The 24,376-nt window shown below is 42.7% G+C and overlaps 1 protein-coding gene across 2 annotated transcripts in view; it reads left to right on the top strand.

The window, feature by feature from the left end:
* CDC123 (cell division cycle 123) overlaps positions 1-24,100 on the top strand; it is a 50,002-nt gene extending 25,902 nt beyond the window's left edge. For both annotated transcript variants that reach the window (XM_032244061.1, XM_032244062.1), the window contains 7 exons: positions 3,506-3,554; positions 9,620-9,695; positions 11,711-11,833; positions 13,036-13,064; positions 20,480-20,608; positions 22,753-22,890; positions 23,828-24,100. In XM_032244061.1, coding sequence (XP_032099952.1) covers positions 3,506-3,554; positions 9,620-9,695; positions 11,711-11,833; positions 13,036-13,064; positions 20,480-20,608; positions 22,753-22,890; positions 23,828-23,854 — 571 coding nt within the window. In that variant the 3' untranslated portion in view covers positions 23,855-24,100. The remainder of the gene's footprint in view (positions 1-3,505; positions 3,555-9,619; positions 9,696-11,710; positions 11,834-13,035; positions 13,065-20,479; positions 20,609-22,752; positions 22,891-23,827) is intronic.
* The last annotated feature ends 276 nt before the right edge of the window (positions 24,101-24,376 follow it).

Genomic DNA, 24,376 nt, shown 5'->3' with positions numbered 1-24,376 from the left:
TGAGCCCATGGGTTCAAGACCAACCTGGGCAATGTAGTGAGACCTTATCTCTACAAAAAATTTAAATGGTGTGATCATAGCTCACTGTAACCTCAAAAAGCATGGTGGCATGCACCTATAGTCCTACTTACTTGGGAGGCTGGGGTGAGAGGATCACTTGATTCAGGGAGGTGGATATTGCCGTGAACCAAGATCACGCCACCACACTCCAGCCTAGGTGATAGACCCTGCCTCAAAAGAGAAAACAAAACAGCTCTAGAGGCCGGGCCCAGTGGTTCACGTCTGTAATCCCAGCACTTTGGGAGGCCGAGGCAGGCGGATCACCTGAGGTCAGTAGTTCATGACCAGCCTGACCAATATGGTGAAATTTCGTCTCTCCTAAAAATAGAAAAAAATTACCAGGCGTGGTGGCGGGCGCCTGTAATCCCAGCCACTTGGGAGACTGAGGCGGGAGAATTGCTTGAACCAGGGAGGCAGAGGTTGCGGTGTGCCGAGATCACCTCCACCGCACTCTAGCCTGGGCTGGACAGAACAAGACTCTGTCTCAAACAACAACAAAACAAAAGCTCTAGAATCTTAATTCTTGAAAGAAATGGTGCGGCACGGGGTTTAGTGCACTCTTTCTCTCCCGCGTTTTTTATCCCACCTTTCTGAGCCTTGGTATTTTTATGTGATAAACGTGGATAACAGTAGCACTTTGTCACAGGATATGGCAAGGATTAAATGAGTTGGCAAATGTAAAATACTTCATACAGTCCGTGGCACATAATAAATGTTCAATAAATCCCAGTAATGTAGAAAAAACTCACTGGCTTTTTAAAAAAAACACCTTATATTTGCTTTTCTTGGCAATGCATCTTTTATTAGTCGGTGCCCAATTGTAGTGGTAATGGAAATTCTGTGTTCTCAGGATTTCAGCCAATCTAGTAAGTTAAAGTTGTTGTTGTTTGTAGTATCAGTCATAACTGATTGCAGAGAATTCCATCTCAATCACATATTCAGGGAAATTAAGAGTCATCAAACTCAGTTGTGATTGTAAATGGCTTAAGCCATCTTTAAAAGTTTTTTTGTTTGTATGTATTTTAAAAAGACTCTTGACTGCAAGTTATATATTACAAGTTAATGCTACAAGTTATGTACCATGTATAAGCCATCTAATTTTCTTTTTTTTCCCTTTCTTATTTTTTTATTAAGACAGAGTCTTACTCTTGTCACCCAGGCTGGAGTGCAGTGGTGCCATCTTGGCTCACTGCAACCTCTGCCTCCCCAGTTCAAGCGATTCTGCTGTCTCAGCCTCCCGAGAAGCTAGGATTGCAGATGTATGCCATGACATATGGCTAGTTTTTGTATTTTTAGTAGATGGGTTTCGCCATGTTGGCCAGGCTGGTCTTGAGCTCTGACCCCCGGTGATCTGCCCACCTTGGCTTCCCTAAGTGCTGGGCTTATAGGCATGAGCCATCGCGCCTGGCCCATCTCATTTTCTTTTCTCTCCCATATTGTCATACCCTCTCTGCTGATTCATGTCATTCTTTTTTTTTTTTTTTTTTTTTGCATCTTCATGACATTCGATCATGCCATTCTTAAAGATTAAAAAAATGAAAACTAGATATAGTCACCTAAACATCTCTTTTCCTCTGGATGTCTTCCCCCTGTCCTGCCCATCCTGTCAAGCTTCTCTGAAGTGTGTATTTCTGTCTCCTCACCTCCCATTCATTTCTTGTTTCTGTGTAATCTAGTGTCCACCTTTGTAGGAATGCTCTCAAATTGCCCTGGCACAATGTTGGACAGTTTAGGGGAAGGATGGCAACCTGGGAGGGCTCCCCACTGTGTATAATGAACTCCAAGTGCCCTGGCTGAGATCTTCACTGCCCTCTCTACCTTAGCACGTTCTGTGTGTTTTAAATTTGGACCCCGTCTTGACTACTCCTCCCTCCCACACACAGCAGTCAGCAAATCAGTTCTTCCTTGGTGCTGTCAGAGTTTTTTTTTCTCCAGTGTTTTGAAAATTCTGTGTCTGCTTTTTAGCTTTCTCCGCCAGTCTTTTTTTTTTTTTTTTTTTTTTTTTTGAGACTGAGTCTCACTCTCTCACACAGGCTGGAGTGCAGTGGCATGATCTTGGCTCATTGCAACTTCCACCTCCCAGATTCAAGCAATTCTCTGCCTCAGCTTCCCGAGTAGCTGGGATTACAGGTGCGCACCACCACACCTGGCTAATTTTTTTTGTCTTTTTAGTAGTGACAGGGTTTCACTGTCTTGGCTGGGTTGGTCTTGAACTTCTGACCTCGTGATCCACCTGCCTCAGCCTCCCAAAGTGCTGGGATTACAGGCATGAGCCACCAAGCCCGGCCATGAAACAGGATTTTTAGAGGAAGAAGCAGTATACTTAATGGAGGGTTGAATGGATCTATCCGAGTTTTAAACGGGCATGTGTGGGAAGGATTCGATTAACTGTGGCTTTACATGGCCGATGTTATGTTGAGGGAGAAGTAAGCTGCTGGCTTCACTCTAAGATGCCCACGACAAAAACATGTACAATGACAGTGCCTTCCTGCCCTCGTTGAGAATCAGGGGTTAGACAGTTTGAGTCTTGGTGTGGCCACTAAATTTAGGCTTTTCTGGTATTAATTTCTTTGCCTTTTGACAGAAAAATGGAGATTATACTGTCTCTTTGGTTATAATAGCTCAGAACATTTTTATTTTAATTTTTGTGGGTCCACAGTAGGTGTATATATTCATGGGGTACATGAGATGGGTGTTTTTTGTTGTTTGTTTTTTGTGATGAAGTCTTGCTGTGTTGCATAGGCTGGAGTGCAGTGGCGTGATCTCAGCTCACTGCAACCTTCATCTCCCAGATTCAAACGGTTCCCCTGTCTCAGCCTCCCAAATAGTTGGGATTACAGACGTCCACCACCACAGCCAGCTGATTTTTATATTTTTGGTAGAGACAGGTTTTCACCATGTTGGCCAGGCTGGTGTCAAACTCCTGACCTCAAGTGATCCTCCTGTCTTGGCCTCCCAAAGTGCTAAGATTATAGGCATGAGCTACTGCGCCTGTCCTGGAGTACATGACATGTTTTGATACAAATAGGCCATGCATAATTATTACATCACGTAACATGGGGTATCTGTTCCACTCAAACATTTATCCTTTGTGTTGTAAACGATCCAGTTACACTCTCTAGTTATTTTTTAAATGTACAATTAAATTGTTGACTATAGTCATCCTGTTGTGCTACCAAATACTGGGCCAACTGAAGAAATTATTCAGCAAAGTACAGTCTTGCTCATAACATTGTTTTGAGGCTTAAATTAGTTAATATCTCTGGGTGCCTAGGCTAATGCATAGAGTTGAATGCGGCATAATAAATGTTCTTCAAATTTGAATTAGTTTCCTGTTTCTGGATGCTTTTAGTAAAACGTTACTCTCATGTTAAATATAAGTTATGTGTGTGCATAAACTGACACAAGTAACAAAAAGATTCAATTGCCTTTTCTTCCTCCAAAGGTTTATTCATTGTACCGATGATTCTCCAGATCCGTTTATAGAATATGAGGTAAGAAACTTATTTTCCTTGATAATTGTAGATGAAGATATGTTGAGAATTGCTATTTATTCTTAAGTGAAAAGAAGTTTCTTAGATTAATTTCTTTGGGAACCTAGAGCCACTGAAATTTTGTCTTTATGAGATATATACATAAAAGGATATATATTACATATAGAATATATATATATATATATATATATATATACACACACACATATACGCCCCCAGTATATGTATGCAGTACACACTTGCTACAGGATATACGCAAACACCTTTAATAAAACAAACACCTTTATACTCCTCACAGCTGTGCCTAATTGTTTCAACATTATATATAGATGTATATATATATATATTTTTTTTTTTCTTGAGACAGGGTCTCACTCTGTTGCCAGGCTAGAGTGTAATGGTGCAATCTCAGCTCACTGCAACCTCTGCCTCCCGGGTTCAAGCGATTCCCCTGCCTTAGCCTCCCAAGTTGCTGCTACAGGTGTGCGCCACTGTGCCCGGCTAATTTTTGTATTTTAATAGAGATGGAGTTTCACCGTGTTGGCCAGGATGGTCTCGATCTCCTGACCTCGTGATCCGCCTGCCTCAGCCTCCCAAAGTGCTGGGTTTACAGGCATGAGCCACCGCGCCCAGCCCCATTTTACCATTTTTTAATATTGTTCACTCACCTTACGAATAACTTAAAAGAATTAGAGGATAGGCTGTGTGTGGTGTCTCACGCCTATAGTCCCAGCACTTTGGGAGCCTGAGGTCAAGAGTTCCAGACCAGCCTGGCCACCATAGTGAAGGCCCATCTCTATTGAAAATGCAAACATTAGTCGGGCATGGTAGCGGGTACCTATAATCCCACCTACTCCAGAGGCTAAGGCTGAAGAATCGCTTGAACCGAGGAGATGGAGGTTGCAGTGTGCCAAGATCGTGCCATTGCACTCCAGCCTGGGCAACAAGCGGGAAACTGTCTCAAAAAAAAAAAAAAAAAAACCAAAGAAAAAGAATAAGAGGATAGTGAAGAAACAACTTTGTTAGAAATTTATGAGTTTAAACATATTAAACCTTAATTTTTATTCCATATTTTCCTAGTTTTGAAAATACACACACACACACACACACACACACACACAGACACACACACACAGACACACCTTGGTCTGGTTCTTAGTTGCAGCTAACTGCTCATCACCTGTCATGAATGGATCTGAAACATAATTTTTTTTTTTTTTTTTTTGAGACACTGTTTTGCTCTGTTGCCCGGGCTGGAGTGCAGTGGCTTGATCTCAGCTCACTGAAACCTCTGCCTCCCAGATTAAAGCAATTCTTCTGCCTCATCCTCCCGAGTAGCTGGGACTACAGGCACACACCACCATGCCTAGCTAATTTTTGTATTTTTAGTAGAGCTGGGGTTTCACCATGTTGGCCAGGCTGATCTTGAACTCCTGACCTCAAGTGATCCGCCTGCTTCAGCCTCCCAAAATGCTGGGATTACAGGCCTGAGCCACTGTGTCTGATCTAACTTTCTTTTAAATGTAGACTCCATGGTTCAGCTCTCATTCCTGGTTCTTCTTCCACTTGCATTGTCAAAATGCAAACTTTCAAAAACTCATAATTTGTTGAAAAGAAGATGGCCATCTTTGCTCCATAATTGCATTTTTACATTTACATGAAAATTATGTTTTCATTTTTGGTTTTATAATACCAATTCAAGTAAGTGCAGTAATTTTTAAAATATGTCTTTCATGTCTGTTTGCTTCTAGCTACTTTTGTATATATGTACACGTTTTCAAAATTTGTTGACTCACTGCATGAGTAATTTTTAATATGTAGACTGTAGATATTGACATATCTTTTAGGAGTATACTGTGTGTATGGAACAGTTAATTTACTAATTAATTTGCTACTTACCAAGTCACCAAACAATTACTAGATCTTAGAGTGGTTATAGGTGAAATTCTTACATACAACTTGTGAGATTTTTTTTCCCCTCACTTAATAGCGTAGTGTGAGCATTTTCCCAGCTTATTAAACACTTCTGTAACTATGTAATATAGTCATAGCTGTTAATTCACGCAACAAACAGATCTGTCTATTAAGTACCCGTCTGTGGTGCTTTCTGCCACGTACTAGAAAGAAATCATTTCCTTAGCCTTTCTCTGAGGCACAGTCTTTTTTAAGAAGTCATTATCAGCTGGGCACTGTGGCTCACGCCTATAATCCCAGCACTTTGGGAGGCCAAGGTGGGTTTATCTACAAGGTCAAGAGATCGAGACTATCAGGGCGAACACAGTGAAACCATGTCTCTACTAAAAATACAAATTAGCTGGGCATGGTGGTGGGAGCCTGTAGTCCCCACTACTCAGAAGGCTGAGGCAGGAGAATTGCTTGAACCTGGGAGGTGGAGGTTACAATGAGCCAAGATAGTGCCACTGAACTCTAGCCTGGGGACAGAGCAAGACTCTATCTCAAAGAAGAAAAAGAAGCAGATGACATTATTTACCTCCAAGGTTAATTTACCAGCAGTTTGCTTTTTATTGCCATTTTGGAAAGATACCATTATCATGTGTATAGGATTTAAAACCCAGTTTTAAAAGCATAGGAAAGTGATACCCTTCAAGTAATTCAAATGAAAAAAGTTTTCAGTAGAATCCTGTGTATCGTTTTCTCCTGTCTGTGTGTATTTAAAATATACACATGGCTGGGCATGGTGGCTCACGCCTGTAATCCCCACACTTTAGGAGGCCAAGGTGGGCGGATCACCTCAGTTCAGGAGTTCGACACCAGGCTAGCCAACATAGTGAAACCCCATCTCTACTAAAAATACAAAAATTAGCTGGGCATGGTGTCACGCACCTGTAATCTCAGCTACTTGGGAGGCTGAGGCAGGAGAATTGCTGGAACCTGGGAGGCGGAGGTTGCAGTGAGCCAAGATTGGGCCATTGCACTCCAGCCCAGGCCGACAACAGCGAGACTTCATCTAAAACACACACACACACACACACACACACACACACACACACACACACTCTCTTTATGTATACTTATATATTCATAGGATACATCTGGAAAGATATAGAAGAAACCTATAGCACTGTTTGCCTCTGAAGAGAAAGACAGAGGGACAGGGTGGGGGAGAGACATTCTATATGCCCGTCTGTGTTTTGTGAAAATCAACTCCAGTTTGTTTATTACCTGTATAAAATAATATTTTGATAAGCATTATGCAAATTTTCCAATAAAGTACTGTTAGCGTGCTACAATTGCTTATTTATTTATTGCTAAGTAAAATCACTGTAGCCAAAATATGTATATGTAACATGTATGTATACAAAATTATGTATGTATATGCCAGTAAGGGCTTTTAATAGATAAGAACTGTGTAGCATTTTAGTTTGAGATTCATTTAATAATTATATATATTTTTAAAAATCAGATAATAAGGCTTGACTAAAAGCTTATAATAAATGAAAAATGAAATCAGTGCATTTAAAATTTCTAAGACATATTTAAAAAAAATTTTTTTAATACATAAAATGTCCCACCTGAAATTTTCCTGGTTTTTAAGATGAGAAACTTATTACCAAAAATTTGAAAATACAAGAAAATATGGTCAAGTGCGGTGGCTCACACTTGTGATCCCAGCACTTTGGGGGAGGCCAAGGTGGGCAGCTCACCTGAAGTCAGAAGTTTGAGACCAGAGACCAGCCTGGCAAACATGGTGAAACCCTGTCTCTACTAAAAATATAAAAAATAGCTGGGCGTGGTGATGCACCCTGTAATCCCAGTTACTCGGGAGGTGGTGGAGGTTGCGGTGAGCTGAAATTGTGCTAGTGCACTCTGGCCTGAATGATAGAGTGAGACTCCTTCTAAATCAATCAATCAATCAATCAGTCAATCAAGGAAATATAAAGAGCCTACCACCCAGATATATATCCTCACTATTAACATTTTAGTCTTTAACTTCCCTTTCTTGAAATACATGTTTGTGGCTGGATGTGGTGGCTCACTCCTGTAATCCCAGCACTTTGGGAGCCCGAGGTGGGCGGATCACCTGAGGTCGTGAAGTTCAACACCAGCCTGACCAACATGGAGCAATCCTGTCTCTACTAAAAATACAAAATTAGCCAGGTGTGGTGGCGCATGCCTATAATTCCAGCTACTCAGGAGGCTGAGGCAGGAGAATTGCTTGAAGCCGGGAGGTGGAGGTTGCAGTGAGCTGAGATCATGCCATTCAGCCTGGGCAACAAGAGTGAAATTCCATCTTAAAAAAAAAAAAAAGAAAGAAAAGAAATACATGTTTGTATGTATACGCACATTCTCTTTATAAAATACTTTGCATGGCATTTTATAGCTTATTTTTACTTAAAATAGTATATGCGTTTTTCTAGGTCATTAAATATTTTTCTAACATGATCTTTAGTGGCCGCTTATATATTTGCTGCTTCATTTGACAGACATTTCTGAGACACTTCCTATATGTTACATACTTGCGCTGGGAACACAAAGATAAATAAAATCTAGTTTTTTACCCATAGACAATTTACAGTTTGGTAGGCAAGAGAGACCTGTGGTAGATCACCATGGTACGGCATAGTTCTGTCCTTAGTATGGAAGGTTATGCCCAAGAAACTCTGGGAACCACGTGGGGAAATACTGAGCCCTTGATAGGATTCAGGGAATGGTGCCTAGAGTCATGCAAGTTCCGTTTCACAGGTCTTGAAACAGAGTGGTCTGTCCAGGATAAGGGAGGCTGGAGCTCTCAGCCATTTATTATCAGTCAGTGCTGCAGAAGAACAGGACTGGTTGTCGCCAAAGAGCATTATAAACACACAAAAAGAAGCATACATTGTGCCAGCTGTACTATTTCTAAAACTGGAACAATTCAATAGTATATGAGAGTTTATATATATTCAATAATTATTAATTACAGTAATAAGACCCATTTGTGATTTAGGCCAAGGGTAGAATTGATTGACTTTAAAATACTGAGAAAATAATGAGAGAGTTATTTTGGTGATTTATTGTGGCAAACCTCAATAATAATTATATCGAAGTAAGGATTACCTCATGGTACTTAAGGTAGACAACTTTAGAATTATTTTATTTTATTTTATTTTTGAGTTGGTGTTTTGCTATGTTGCCCGGGCTGGAGTGCAGTATGGTATAATCTCAACTCACTGCAACCTCTGCCTCCTAAGTTGAAGTGATTCTCTTGAGTCAGCCTCCCTAGTAGCTGCGACTACAGGCGCCCATCACCACACCTGGCTAATTTTTTGTATTTTTAGTAGAGGTGGGATTTCACTATGTTGGCCTGGCTGATCTCTGACTCCCAGCCTCAGGAGATCCGCCCACCTTAGCCTCCCAAAGTGCTGGGATTACAGGCGTGAGCCACCTCGCCCAGCTGGAATTATTTTAGTATTTGATATTCCTCTAGGGTAGAGAACATATGAATGAACATGGGGCACTGTGGTGATAAGATGTGACTACATTCTTGGTGGTGTGCATGTATGTCACAACTCTCAAAATGGCAGTTACATGACAAGGATGCATTTTGTCGTAGAATTTTAGCACAATTTTCTTATGGTTATTAGAATAATAGATTACAAGGCTGGGCATGGTGGCTCATGCCTGTAATCCCGGCACTTTGGGAGGCCAAGGTGGGTGGATCACCTGAGGTCAGGAGTTCAAGATCAGCCTGGCCAACATGGCGAAATCCTGTCTCTACCAAAAATAAAAAAAATTAGCCAGGCATGGTGGCACATACCTGTAATCCCAGTTTCTTGGGAGACTGAGACAGGAGAATTGTTTGAACATGGGAGGTGGAGGTTGCAGTGAGCTGAGATCGCGCCACTGCGCTCCAGCCTGGGTGACTGAGCGAGACTCCGTCTCAAGAAAAAAAAGAATAATAGATCTCAACTTTATTCCCTACATCTCATGTTAAGAATGTTTTATGATGCCTCTTGTTTTAAAACCATTTGATAATGGCAGTCATTAAGATATAGTATTGACATAAAATTGCCTAGTAGACCTCATCATATAGTTTTGTTATTAAATATGTTTTCCTTTGTTTACAGCTTGTTCTCCGAAAATGGTGTGAATTGATTCCTGGGGCTGAGTTTCGATGTTTTGTCAAGGAAAACAAGCTTATTGGTGAGTTTTCTTGTTTGTTTTATCCTTGAAAGTCATCTTTAAAGGAAGACAAGCTTTTGTTGGAAGTAAATTTCCAGTAATTAGGACAAGGACGTCAGTCCGTTTTCATCTGAGATGCCACCTTTAACCGATTGATACTGACTCTCTGGAACGCCATGTTGACAGGAAGCCGGAGCCCATATTCAGTTGCCACAGGAAATGGTGGTGTCAGTTAATCATGGCTGCCTGAATTCCAGAGATAAAAATGGTGGTTGTCACGATCCCTGATTTAGGAAATCAGGAACACTCTGTATAGAATTTTCCTAAGCACTACTTAGCAATAGTCTGCTTATTTTAAGGATCATGAAAAGCCAAGTTTTGGAACCTTTATTTCTATTTATTGGGGCATTGTTTATTATTCTAGCAAGAGAAAATATGTGGACAAGTAAGTGTATTCTTCTGAGTCACCCATTTTCTGTCCTCTCAGGTTACTATTTTGTTTGCTATGATTTAATTAATTATTGAAGATAAGTTGTTCTTTATTTTGTTTATTCATGTTTTCCGTGAAGTAAAATTTATCTTCAGCCTAGAAAAGTGGAATTTGAATAGCATCAAATCAACACTGTTTATTCATTGAAAGTGATGTTGAAATTTATTAACCTCCCTGAAAGAAACTTAGAGTGTCCTAATTTCTCGTGTTGCCAGATATTGAAGAAGCTGCAGTGTAAGTATTCTAAAGGAGGAGTCTTGCTGGCACAATTCAGGAACAGAAGCCCTTATTTCAGAGCAGAGAACTTTTCCCTAGGACTGGAGCACGTTCAGCGAGTTTGTGTACTAGTCCTTTTAGTGTATTTGGAATCATGTCAGCAAGTCACTCAGAGAAAAGGAGTGTTTACTCTTCCATGGGTTGAAAGAGCAGGCTGTGAAGGGCAAGTAGCACGTATAAACAAGAAAAGTAGACTGCTTCTGTGCAATATGGGCTGACTATGGTAGACATCTGGTAAAGAATATTTTATATTTTCCCAAAGAAAGTGGAAGAGAATACCAATTTGCAGAGACCTCTTTGGAAGAAATTAGAGCAGCAGCGGTTGATTATGTGTGCAGGTTTAAAATTGCTGCTTTAATTTTTTACATAACAAGGCTTTTTGTGATTTCGAATTCTTTCCATTGTACTACATGAAAATAACTATTACCATGGGCTAGGTGCAGTGGCTCATACCTGTAATCCCAACAGTTTGAGAAGCCAGGGCTGGAAGATTGCTTGAGGCAATAAATTCAAGACCGGCCTGCACAACATACTGAGACCCCGTTTCTACAAATAAATGAAACAATGAGCCAGGCATGTTGGCACATGCCTGTAGTCCCAGCTACTCAGGAGACTGAGATGGGAGGGTCACTTGAGCTCACGAGGTGGAGGTTGCAATGAGCTGTGACTGTGCCACTGCACTCCAGCCTCAGCAACAGAATGAGAACCTGTCTCTTTGAAAAAAAAAAAAAAAAAAAAAGGCCTGGCACAATGGCCCATGCCTGTAATCCCAGCATTCTGGGAGACTGAGGCGGGTGGGTCACGAAGTCAGGAGTTCAAGACCGGCCTGGCCAAGATGGTGAAACCCTGTTTCCACTAAAAATACAAAAAAAAAAAAAAAATTAGCCAGGCGTGGTCGCAGGCGTCTACAATCCCAGCTACTTGGGAGGCTGAGGCAGGAGAATTGCTTGAACCCAGGAAGCAGAGGTTGCAGTGAGCCAACATCGCACCATTGGACTCCAGCCAGGGTGATAGAGTGAGACTCCATCTCAAAAAACAGAAAAAACAAAACAGTAAATTCTTCTAGAAGTAAGAAGGCATGGCAGTGTAGAACTTCAGGATTCACCTGTTCATATGAAACTTTGCAGCTGGGTCATGTGTACTGCAGTACCCATCAGGGTGATCTTCTCATCTCCTTCAACGGTTCTTTCCTCAAAATATTTAAATCACATGCTGATGTGTTTGAAAAGAATATTGTATAATAACAAAATATAAAATATTTTCTTGCCAGGTATTTCTCAAAGAGATTATACACAATACTATGATCATATTTCTAAACAAAAAGAAGATATTTGCAGAGGCATACAAGACTTTTTCAAGAAACACATACAGTATAAATTCTTAGATGAAGACTGTGAGTATTTTTTTACTGATCCAGTAAAATGAAATGAAATAAATGATGTTACTGGACCTCATTTACTATGGTGTATATCTTAATAACTAGATTTGAAGTACTGTATTTTAAGCATTTTACTGTATCATTTGTTATTTTTGATGGTTTGTATGTTAATTTTTTTTTTTTAATTTGGAGACAGAGTCTCACTCTGTCACCCAGCTGGAGTGCAGTGGTGTGATCTCATGCAGCCTCTACCTCCTGGTTCAAGTGATTCTCCTGCCTCAGCCTCCTGAGTAGCTAAGGCTACTGGTGCACATCACCACACCTGGCTCATTGTATTTTTAGTAGAGATGGGTTTCACTAAGTTGGCCAGGCTAGTCTTGAACTATTGGCCTCAAGTGATACAACCCACCTTGGCCTCCCAAGGTGCTGGGATTACAGGTGTGAGCCACCACGCCAGCCATGTTAATTTCATCTTAATTAAAATCTATTTTTACTACTGAGTCAGTTCTCTTGTTTTAATGTTTGATCAAACATTAAACATTAATGTTTGATCAAACATCTCTTGTTTTAGATGTTTGATTGTGTATTTCAAAGGGGCTATCTACAGAGAACAAAGTCCATCTACCTTTCTAGCTTCTTTGATCAAAGACAGCACCAGTTACAAAGTAAACATTTGTGGGTTGTTTTTAGGAATTGAAAGTATAGTGTGTGAGAGTTTTCATACATCTGAAAATTATATCTGCTGTGATTTACATTTTCTCTACTTGCCAAGACTGGGCTCTGTGGCAGATTTGACTTAAAATAAGATGAATCATGCATGCTTCAAGCCTAGTTAGATTTTATGCTATCTAGTATAAACTTTACTTATCATATTCTCCCAGATCAGTGATTGATGATACTTTGCTCAGTGACTCCTTCCTTCCTTCCCAAAGAACCAGTTTATAATGGGGAACTGGTTGAGATGATGTTGGTGTTTGGTTTGAATTTTTAAATATAGGGGATTATGGTTGGGGAACAGAGAAAAGTAAAGCAAAGTTAGATAAATAAAACATTGCAGGATGGCTTTTTACGTTTGAAGTTTGAGATTTAGAAGCATTAAATCCTCAAGATCATTTATGTTCTGCTGTCTTTGATTAAAACATACTTTAATTTTCAAAAGGAGATTTACATCATAAAATATTACTTTGTTAATAACTTAGTTTTTTTCTCCTTTACAGTTGTGTTCGATATATACAGAGACAGTAGGGTAAGTAAAAACTCTATCTGATATTCTTTAAAATAAGAGCTGTTTTTATAAGCAGGCAGAGCATGCCTTCGTTATGTGTGTGCAGTATCCACTGCTCAAAAAATATTTTGTCTGGGCACAGTAGCTCACACCTGTATTCCCAGCACTTTGGGAGGCCAAAGCAAGGAGATCGTTTGAGCTCAGGAGTTTGAGACGAGCCTGGGCAACATTAGTGTGACCTCATTTCTACTTAAAAAAAAAAAAAAAATAGCCCAGTCTGGGCACAGTGGCTCACGCCTGTAATCCCAACACTTTGGGAGACTGAGGCAGGAGGACCACTTGAGGTCAGGAGTTCAAGATCAGCCTGGCCAACATGGTGAAATCTGTCTCTACTAAAAATACAAAAAAATGAGCCGTACGTGGTGGCGGGTGCCTATTATCCCAGCTACTCAGGAGGCGGAGGTTACAGTAAGCCGAGATGGTGCCATTGTACTGCAGCCTGGGGGACAAAGTGACACTCCACCTCAAAAAAAAAGTTATCCAGGCCTAGATAGTATGTGCCTATAGTTCTAGTTATGCAGGAGGCTGAGCTGAGAGGATCACTGAGCCCGGGAGTTCAAGGCTGCAGTGAGCCTTGATTGCGCCACTGCTCTCCAGCCCGAGTGACAGACCGAGACACCATCCCCTCCTCAAAATTTTCTCAAACCAACTAAGGTATTTGAAATTCACCATGATCAAAAATCTCCCTTAAAATATGCCTAACATTAGGGGACAGAATATCTGAAATCATTGTGTACCGTGATTTAGGGATTCTTTATTCAACAGGTAGGTAAATGGGCACCTTACATCCTGGTTCTCATTTGTGTCGGAGGTCAGGGCCTGCTTAAAATAGTTCAGTTTGCACACTTAAATGTGGCCAGGAGTTTGTACTTGATATTTAAATAATTATTTTTAGTCAACTAAAAGTGACTCACAGTTTGAGTTACTTTTATCTTTAGACAAAAGAGGATTAGTTTATTCCTAAATCTTGGCCAGGCATGGTGGCTCATGCCTATAATCTCAGCACTTTGGCAGGCTGAGGCAGGCAGATCACCTGAGATCAGGAGTTCAAGACCAGCCTGGCCAACATGGTAAAACCCCATCTCTACTAAAAATAAATGAGCCGGGTGTGGTAGCCTGCGCCTGTAGTCCCAGCTAATCGGGAGGCTGAGGCAGGAGAATCACTTGAACCTGGGAGTTGGAGGTTGCAGCAAGTCGAGATCACACTACTGCACTCCATCCTGGGTGAACGAGTGAGACTCTGTCTCAAAAAAATAAAAAAACTTTAAAAGTGATTAAAAAAAAACTTCTGTAAGGAAAAAGTTAAAGTGACTTATTAGCAAAGCTACTTACTGCTGACTTAATGAAGAATTTCTAAAGCAGAGGTTTCACTGTCTAAGACATACAATCTTTATAAAGAAGTTTAGGTCACTAAATGCTGTTTGGTGATGCGTTTTCCCCATATGTCACCTACACACCGGCAGAATATTTCTCATTTCCCCCTCCGTGCTAGATTAACCTCATTGTAGTAAGACAGTCATTTGAATCTGAATCACCTTTGGACATCTTTGAATCTCTTTTGGACAAAAAGATATGGCTCATATGGTCGTGTCCCAGAATAACTGTTAACTGTTCATTTAACTCTGTTAAGTCAAAAAAATCACTATATTTTCACCTTTTTGTCTTCAGAGATGATGGTGTGTGTTAAGAGTCACGAGAGAGAGGGGCTTTAGGCCTCTGTGGTGGCTCACGCCTGTATTCCCAGCACTTTGGGAGGCTGAGGCAGGAGGATGGCTTGAGCCCAGGTGTTTGAGATCAGCCTGGGCTGAACATAGTGAGACCTTGTCTCTACATAAAAATTAGCCAGGTGTGGTGGTTTGTACCTCTAGTCCCAGCTACTCCCTGGAGCTGAGCAGGGAGAATGGCTTGATGCTGGGAGGTTGAGGCTGCAGTGAGCCATGCTCAGACCTATCGTGCCTATCAGTGAACAGTAGTAGGTGGTGTCTAGCCTCCTGCAGACTACTGCCAGGTGAATAACCCTGTACACGCGTTATTTCACACGCTGCAGGTGAATCTACAGGGTGAATTCCTAGAAGTGGGATTGCTGGCTCAAAAATGAAATGTACTTTGATTTTGACAGATACTGCAGTTGACCCCCCGTAGAGGTTACACCTGACCAAATCCCCCAGGAATGCACCACAGTGCCGGCAGGTTTCCTCAGCGCTTGCCATTATAATAGAGGGCCACACTTTTCAGAGTTTTTTGGGTTTGATAGAGGAACGATGTTTCAGTATAATGTCTGTTTCTATTTTTCTTGGTGAACGATGATGATGTTTATCTTTTCATATATTTAAGTTTCTGTAAACCATTGCTTTGTTTCTTTTTCACTTTTTTCTATTGCCTTATTGTCCTCAAAATATAGGCTCTGTTGAGGTATTCCAGAGATGAGGCCTTAGTTGTTAGTCTTTTGCTGTGAACAAGATCACATATATTGTTTCTTTTCTGGCTTTTGAATTTGAGCCATAATTTAAAAAAATGCCTCCTCATGGATTTTGTCTAGTTCTTTTGAAATTTCTTGGTCTACATTTCAGTATTGGCTCTCTGTCTGGTGTTTGTTCCTTTGCGAGTTTGGTATTGTTGCAGAATTTCAGAGACTGGAGAGACGGTTGAGGTTACAGAAGGAGCTTAAGGACTCAGGGAAGTTTACTTATAAAAGAAAAATTTCTGCTTCTCTTTCCTGCATTACTTTTATGTTTATTATTTTTTCCTCTTCGGTATGTGGTGTGGATCACCTTAGTGTTTTTGCCTAGCACCAATATATTATACTGTCCTTCAGATTGATGATGATTTCCCAAGTTCCGTGTGCTTTAATCCCTGTTGCGTTTACAGACTCTCATTCAGGTTGGTTGTTTCTTTTTTGTTTTGTAAATCAGTTTTGGAGTTCATATGTATTGAGTTGGTTCTTTTGTTTGTGAGAATCCCAAAGATCCTACATTTTGGCTTTTTCATTTGTTCCTACCATGTTCTGCAAAACTCATTCAGAAAAAGACAGTGTCATTGTCTCCTGCGAGGAGAACTGTCTCCTGGCACTCTGTTTCCTGAGGCTGCGGCCCTCTGGAGTTTGTGTCTAAGTTCTAATTCCCTTCCTATGGCCGATCTGCTGGGAAACCCTCCCACGGTGTCCACAGCAGTCTAGTTGATACACTTAGTTCTGTGCTTCGGGTTCTTCTTGTTTCTGGCCGCTGGGGACTTCCTGGTCTTTCTCAATCTCAGTGACATATTTAAAGGGCTTGTTGTAGCATGAATTTCATCCTGTTCGGAGCAGCAGGCCTTCAGAGTTACCATAGCTGGCCGTATTTCTGGAGCCCTCATATATCTCACACGCCAGCCAAAATAACCTGTTCCCACATCAGGCTGTCGTGGCGTGGCCTCTGCATGTGAGGGTCGTTGTTCTTATTATGTGGTCGTTTTTCCTACCAGCACCACCCTCCTCCTCCCAGAGCATTGCTGTTATCCCTCAGGTGCCCAGGTCCTTGGGAAGCATTTCCAGCATTCCCTTGCACATGTGGGCAGGTGCTCCTGTGCGCTCTCCACTGTCACAATGCCCCGTTCTGGCCTCTCTTGAAGCAAAATACCCTGCACGTTGCCACTGCTGGATGGTTTTGATTCTGTTTTGGGGAGGTGGAGATATGATTCTGCTCAAGCCTGAGGTCTTGGGAGGAATTGATTCTGTGTTACTGACCTTCACACCCCAGTGCCTAACACAGTGTCTGGTCCCTAGAGCTTGATTGGGGTAGGGGGACAGTCAGTTGGTACAAGTACAGTTAGTCTGACTGCTCTTTGCTTGTTGGATTCCTCGAAGCAGAATTAACTTCTCAGGATGTTTGTGCTTGATATGTCACATGAAAAACATGTTATGGCCAGGTGTGGTGGCTCATGCCTGTAATCCCAGCCCTTTAGGAGGTTGAGGGAGGCGGATCACCTGAGATCAGGAGTTCAAGACCAGCCTGGCCAACACGGTGAAACCCTGTCTCTACTAAAAATACAAAAATTAGACCAGCGCAGTGGCAGGTGCCTGTAATCCCAACTACTCGGGAGGCGGAGGCAGGAGAATCATTTGAGCTCAAGAGGAAGAGGTTACAATGAGCTGAGATCGCGCCACCATGCTCCAGCTTGGGCAACAGAGCAAGACTCTAAAAATAAAAATAAAATAAAAAAGTTATAGCCATAAAATCCTGATTTTCCTAGTTTATAAAAGCCTGATTACAGCTGTTTTTTTTAATTTGGTTATTTTTTTGTACTAGAAGGTAGCTTCTGAGCCACAGAGTATACTGCCAATTAACAGTGGTGGTTTGTTTTCATTTAAAAATGTGTTTTGGGCTGGGCAAACGTTGGAGACCAGCCTGACCAACATGGTGACACCCTGTCTCTACCAAAAAAACAGAAAATTAGTCATACGTTGTGGCGCATGCCTGTAGTGCCAGCTACTTGGGAGGCAGAGGCAGGAGAATTGCTTGAATTCAGGAGGCAGAGGTTGCAGTGTGCCCAGATTGTGCCACTGAACTCCAGCCTGGGCAACAAGAGCGAAACTCTGTCTCAAAAAAAAGGGAAAAAATGTGTTTTGGTTTTTTGCATTGTGGCATATTTCCCTACTAAAGATGTAACCATTTAAAAAAGTAATGAGATGGTTTTATTGATTATAAAAAGTCAAGTAGAAAGGGTTTGGAGTTTAGAAAATGTCCATTTTGTTATCGTGACATATATTGAAGACATCTTAGCAGTGTTCTCCAAAATAAAACTGACATCATTACCAAGAAGTACAATGATGGCTGATAGTGTCTCCTATAGTTCCAGGAATGAAAAAGTGGGTGCCGAATGGAGGTGAGAAAGCAACTCAGGTGGCGAGAGAGATTTGCGGGGTGTCTCTGGGGCTTGTATACAATGAGGAACTTACCTAAATGGGGTGTGGCTAAAACATCCTGCAGTGGGCCTCTGCCACTTCCTAGAGGTTTCTGGTATTTGAAGCAAGTCCTAATAAGATGTTACATCTTTCTTTTTTTTTTGGAGATGGAGTCTTACTCTGTCACCCAGGCTGGAGTGCAGTGGTATAGTCTCAGCTCACTGCAACCCCCACCTCCCAGGTTCAAGTGATTCTCCTGCCTCAGCCTCCTGAGTAGCTGAGACTGCAGGCGTGAGCCACTACACCTGGCTAAGTTTTGTATTTTTAGTAGAAACCGGGTTTCACTATGTTGGCCAGGCTGGTCTCAAACTCCTGACCTTGTGATCCTCCTGCCTTAGCTTCCCAAAGTGCTGGGATTACAGGTGTGAGCCCCCGTGTCCGGCCAATGTTTGATCTTTCTGAAGATTTTGCTCTCACTCAGCTGAGAAACTGTGCCAGATATGAGGCATGCTGGCTCAGCGGCCTCGGTGCTTGGAATTTCACACACACTCACTCAGGACATGACGGCAACACATTTATAGAAGAAACAAATTCATTATTAAGTAAACGGCACAAATACACGAATTTTTCCGTGAGAAAAGTCAAAAGGAGTGAAGATAAAACTTTTCAAGGAAATACCTGTCCACTTCGTGGCAATAGGTGTTCGTCATCAGACACCGTGGCTGTCATTCCTGGCGCTGCGGCCCATGTACCCCCACTCTCTGTGTGTCAGCGCTGTGCTGTTTTCTGCTCAGAGGCCCCAGCCCTACCTCAGCGCAGTGCCCTCAGCTCAGAGGTGACCCTTCCATGAGGTGAGTCACCAGATTGCCCACTGTGGCTGCAGAACAGGATAAGGTAGACATTTCTTTCAGAGGTTGGCGTGATTTTTTTTTTTTTAACCTCCCTTTTGTATGCCATCAAGCTCTATTGTGCAAACTGAACAACCTGCTACATTCACAGAGAAAGAAAACAGCAGCTTTGGGCTGGGCACAGTGGCTCACTCAGAGGCCAAGGCAGAAGGATCATTTGAGGTTAGGAGTTTGAAACCAGCCTGGCCAACGTGGTGAGACCCTGTGTCTACTAAAAATACAAAAATTAGCCAAGCATACTGATGCATGCCTGTAGTCCCAGCTACTCGGGAGGCTGAGGCAGGAGAAACGCTTGAAGCAGGAGGCGAAGGTTGCAGTGAGCCCAGATTGTGTCACTGTACTCCAGCCTAGGCAACAGAGTGAGACTGTGAAAGAAAGAAAGAGAGAAAGAGGGGGAGAGAGAGAGAAAGAGGGTGGGAGGGAGGGAAGGAGGGAGGAAGGAGAAGGAAGGAAGGAAGAAAGAAAGGAAGGAAAGGGGAGGAGGAGAGGGAGAGGGAGGGGGAGGGAGAAAAGAAAACAGCATCTTCTACTTGGATATGTTTAAAGAAAAATCTACCCTTGGCCGCAGCCCTTCCCGAGGCAGGAACGCTGTTCTCTGGAGCCACAGGCACTGCCTGACTCTGTCCAGCTCCCTGTGAACAGAGCACTGAAGGCTCCGGGGAAAGCACTTTGGTCAGACCACAGCCGCTGAGCCTTTGGGTGACAGTTCCCTTTCTTGCTGGAATTTTTTTTTTTTTTTGAGATAGGGTCTTGCTTTGTCACCCATGCTGGAATGCAGCGTTGTGAACACGGCTCACAGCAGCCTTGACCTCCTGGGCTCAAGCGATCCTCCTACCTCAGCCCCCCAAGTAGCTGGGACTACAGGTGTGTGCCACTGCATTCGGCTAATTTTTGAATTTTTTTTTTTTGCAGAGACGGAGTTTCACTACGTTGCCCATGCTGGTCTTGAACTCCTAAGCTCAAGTGATCTGTCCACCTCAGCCTCCCAAAGTGCTGGGATTACAGGCGTGAGCCACCGCATTGGATTTAAAGTTCCAATGTGGCTTGAGGCTGGAGTTGGAAGGTATCTCTGAGGCAGAGCTTTGTGGGCCCCTTCTTTCTACATTCACGGGGACCCTCCCTTAGATCTCTGTCTACTCTACTCAGACAGGTGGCCCTTTCCCAGATGGGACCTAGAGGGATGATCTTTTGAAATAAGCCCTAAGATTTTTAAGATTAGAATAATACGAAGACTATCTTTGTGGCCAGGTGACTTGATTCATGTCTGTAATCCCAGCACTTTGGGAGGCCAAGGTGAGAGGATCGCTTGAACCCAGGAATTCGAGACCAGCCTGGGTAAGAGACCCTGTCTCTAAAAAAATACAAAAATGAGCTGCATGTAGTGGCACATGCCTTTAGTCCCAGCTACTCAGGACGCTGAGGCAGGAGAATCCGTTGAGCCCAGGAGGTGCAGGTTGCAGACCATAGTCACACCACTGCACTACAGCCTGGGCAACAGCAGGAGACCCTGTCTTAGGATAAAAAAGTATTTCTTTCTAAGAAGACAGTACAGACTGTATTTGTTTTTGTTTTTTCTCTCTGTGTTCCAGGGGAAGGTGTGGCTCATTGATTTTAATCCATTTGGCGAAGTCACAGATTCACTGCTGTTCACCTGGGAAGAACTGACATCTGAGAACAACTTAAACGGTGATTTTAGTGAAGTAGATGCTCAAGGGCAGGTAAGGCATTTTTAAGACAGAACGTCAACCTTTCCAGCCTGCTGGCCGCTTGCTCTTCAGATGCATAGGTAGGCGGCAGTGGCCGGGACCCTTGGGGTGTGCAGCGTGTAACAAAGCTTGACTAATAGCTCACTTGCCCCTGATGGCAGTCAAAGAAGGGTGTGCCACTTCACTTTATATACAGAAGTAAGGATCATCTGATCACTTTTTTTAGTTCTTTTTCTGAGCTGCTTCTGTTACACCCAGTGGAGGAATCTTAGTCCGAGATCAGTGCATGCATCTATTCCTTCTGATCGTAGCTCCAGCTGCTGAGGCTGATGGAGAACAGGGACACACACGCGCACCACCAGTTCCTGTCAGCCTTCTCCTCCATGTCCACAGTGCCTGGTTCATGCCTTCACACTCCTCACATCTCCCACCTTCCTTCCCTCCCTCCCTCCCAGCAGATGATTTAACTTCCTCTTTCCAGGAAAAGGGAACCCCCTGATGAGAATTCCCTCAGCTGATTTCTCATCACACCTACAAGCTTATCTGTTCTTCCTCAGTCTGATCTCTTCCCCAGGACACCATGTCCTCTTTTCTCATCCTCCCCAGGACACTGTGTCCTCCTCTCTCATCTCCCCCCTCAGGACACTGTGTCTCCCTCTCTCATCTCCCTTCAGGACACTGTGTCCCCCTCACTCTCCAGATGGCCTTTGCTCTGTTTCCAAACTCTTCCTCTGTACCAACTTCTGTCCGTCCAGATTTAGTCATATTCAGATCTCGCCCATCTGAAAAACAAAAGTGTTCAACCTGGTTTCTTCACCCGCCACTCTCTCCTTTCTTCTCGGTTTCACAGCCAAACTTTCTTTAAACAACTTTGTAGAGCTGTTTTCTGCCTATTAACGTAACGTGCTCATTCTTAAAGAAAATTAGAAAACCATCTATGACTCTACCACCTTGAGAACCACTGTTTATTTTTTGATATATAACATGCATTTAAATACATACATAGAGCTTTGTAAATAAATGAGATCGTGCTACATATGCAGTTAATGTGTCCCAAGATTTTCATGTAGTCTTCTCTTGTGAGGATTTTATATCTTTTAACAAATAGTTTTGGGCCAGATGTAGTGACTCACACCTATAATCTCAGCACTTTTGGAGGCAGAGGCGGGCAGATCACCTGAGCTCAGAAGTTCGAGACCGGCCTGGCCAACATGGCGAAACTTCATCTCTACTAAAAATACAAAAAATTAGCCGGGCATGGTGGCGGGCACCTGTAATCCCAGCTACTTGGGAGGCTGAGGCAGCCTGAATTCTCCTGAATTGCTTGAATCTGGAGGCAGAGGTTGCAGCAGTGAGCCAAGATCAGCCTGGGTGACAGAGCAAGACTCCATCTCAAAAAAAAAATTTTTTTGGCAGCTGGGCGAGGTGGTTCATGCCTGTAATCCCAGCACTTTGGGAAGCTGAGGTGGGTGGATCATTTGAGGGCAGGAGTTCAAGACTAGCCTGCCCAACATAATGAAACCCCCATCTCTAATAAAAATACAAAAGTTAGTCGTACCTGGTGGCACACACCTGTAGTCCCAGCTACTTGGGAAGCTGAGGTAGGAGAATCACCTAAACCCGGGAGGCAGAGGTTGCAGTGAGCAACAGAAATCTGGGGAACAGAGATCGTGCCACTGTACTCCAGCCTGAGAACAGAGGAGAATTTGTCTTAAAATAAAAGAAGATAATACTTTTGGCTGAGTGCAGCAGCCCACTGAGCCTGTAATCTCAACACTTTGGGAAGCCGAGGTGGAGGAGTGCTTCAGCTCAGATGTTTGAGTCCAGCTTGGGCAACATAGTGAGACCCTGTGTGTACTACAAAGCAAAAAAATCAGCTGGGTGTGGTGGCATGTGCCTACAGTCCAGGGAGGCTGAAGCGTGAGGTTCATCTGAGCCCAGGAGGTCAAGGCTGCAGTGAGCCACTGTGCTCTAGGTGGGATTACAGACAGGAGCCACTGTGCCTGGCCCATTTTAACTTTAGAATCTTCCTTTCTCCTTATCATGCACAGAAGAAAACATGGAGTTGAATTGTTCTGCCAGGTTCTTTTTTAGTTCGGAGAATAAGCCTAAAAATAAAGGACTGACATTATTTCTCCTTTTTCTTCTTTGTACAGGATTCCCCCGCTTTCCGTTGCACAAACAGTGAAGTGACAGTCCAGCCCAGCCCCTATTTGAGTTACCGGCTGCCCAAGGACTTTGTAGACCTCTCTACCGGGGAGGACGCTTACAAACTAATAGACTTCTTGAAGCTGGTAAAGTCTGTGTGCATTTAGTGTGCTGGCCGTCTTTCCAAATGGACCTTCAGATTGGCTTTTATGATATTTCATTGAATCCTGTATCACCTAGACTTTGATGGTTATGAATGGAACCGAGTTACTGAGTTAGATCATTTTCTGATTAAACGTGAAATAGGAGCTGAAGGCATAATTTATTGATTAGAATGACAGAACATGTTTTTGGGCTGTATGTGCCTTTTGAACTTTTCGCAGAACACTTGTAACTTTGAACAAAGTGTGTATATTGCCAGGCGCCGTGGCTTACACCTGTAATCCTAGCACTTTGGGAGGCCGAGGCAGGTAGATCACTTGAGGTCAGGAGTTTGAGACCAACCTGGCAAATGTGGCAAAACGTCGTCTCCACTAAAAATGCAAAAATTAGCCGAGTATGATGGCAGGCGCCTGTAATCCCAGCTACTCAGGAGGCTGAGTCAGGAGAATCGCTTGAACCTGGGAGGCAAAGGTTGCAGTGAGCTGAGATCATGCCATTGTACTCTAGCAAGGGCAACAAAAGTGAGATTCCATCTCAAAAAAAAAAAAAAAAAAACAAAACTGTGTATATTGTTAGTGGGCTTCAAGGAGACCAAGCCTCTGCTCTGGTGGTGATTTTACTCGAGGGAATGTGAGTATTTATATTTCTGAGTGGATTTCTGTGTAGGAGTTTTTGTATGTACAGAAGAAAGAGAAGAAAATATTCAAATACCTGAGGACAATTTGCTCAGGAATCAAAGTGATAAAACTAGTTTAATAAATTAAAGCATGGTTTTCCATGACAGTTTTTAATCACCTTCATTGCCATCCATTGCCAGGACCTCTAGAAAATTACACCTGCTGACAGAAAATGTGATCGTGGCTGAGCAGACATCCAAGGAGCATGTGCTGTTTTAACTGCCTCTTGGTTTTTTTTTGACAGAAGAGAAATCAGCAAGAAGATGACTGATGAGCGTGCTGGAGCTGGAGAAGAGGAACCCCCACCGCCGGGAGCTGCTCATCAGCCACAACTTCCTGCTAACCCTGATGTGGGGTGGGGCGGCCAGTGTGGACGTCAGCCGGTTTTTATATTCATGTACATTCACCTGGGGGAAACAACGGAGGGACTTTGCTACTTGTAAAAATAACATAATAAATAGATCTTAAACATAGGAAACCAAACTGTTCTGATAATAAAATACTTTCTATGAAATACGTTGCTCTTCCACCCAGTCTTTATTTATTTTTAATTTATTATTATTATTATTATTTGAGATGGGGTCTCGCTGTTGCCAGGCTGGAGAGCTCACTACAACCTCTGCCTCCTGGGTTCAGGCGATTCCCCTGCCTCAGCTTCCCAAGTAGCTGGGACTACAGACACATGCCACCATGCGCAGCTAATTTTTTGTATCTTAGTAGAGATGGGGGTTTCATCATGTTGGCCAGGATGGTCTCCATCTCCTGACCTCGTGATCCACCCACCTCAGCCTCC

Source organism: Sapajus apella, unplaced genomic scaffold (genome assembly GCF_009761245.1).
Source record: "Sapajus apella isolate SASKATOON/1434 unplaced genomic scaffold, GSC_monkey_1.0 scaffold53, whole genome shotgun sequence".
NCBI lineage: Eukaryota > Metazoa > Chordata > Mammalia > Primates > Cebidae > Sapajus > Sapajus apella.
Note: the sequence above shows the minus strand (reverse complement) of the source record. Positions and strands in the feature narration are given on the sequence as shown.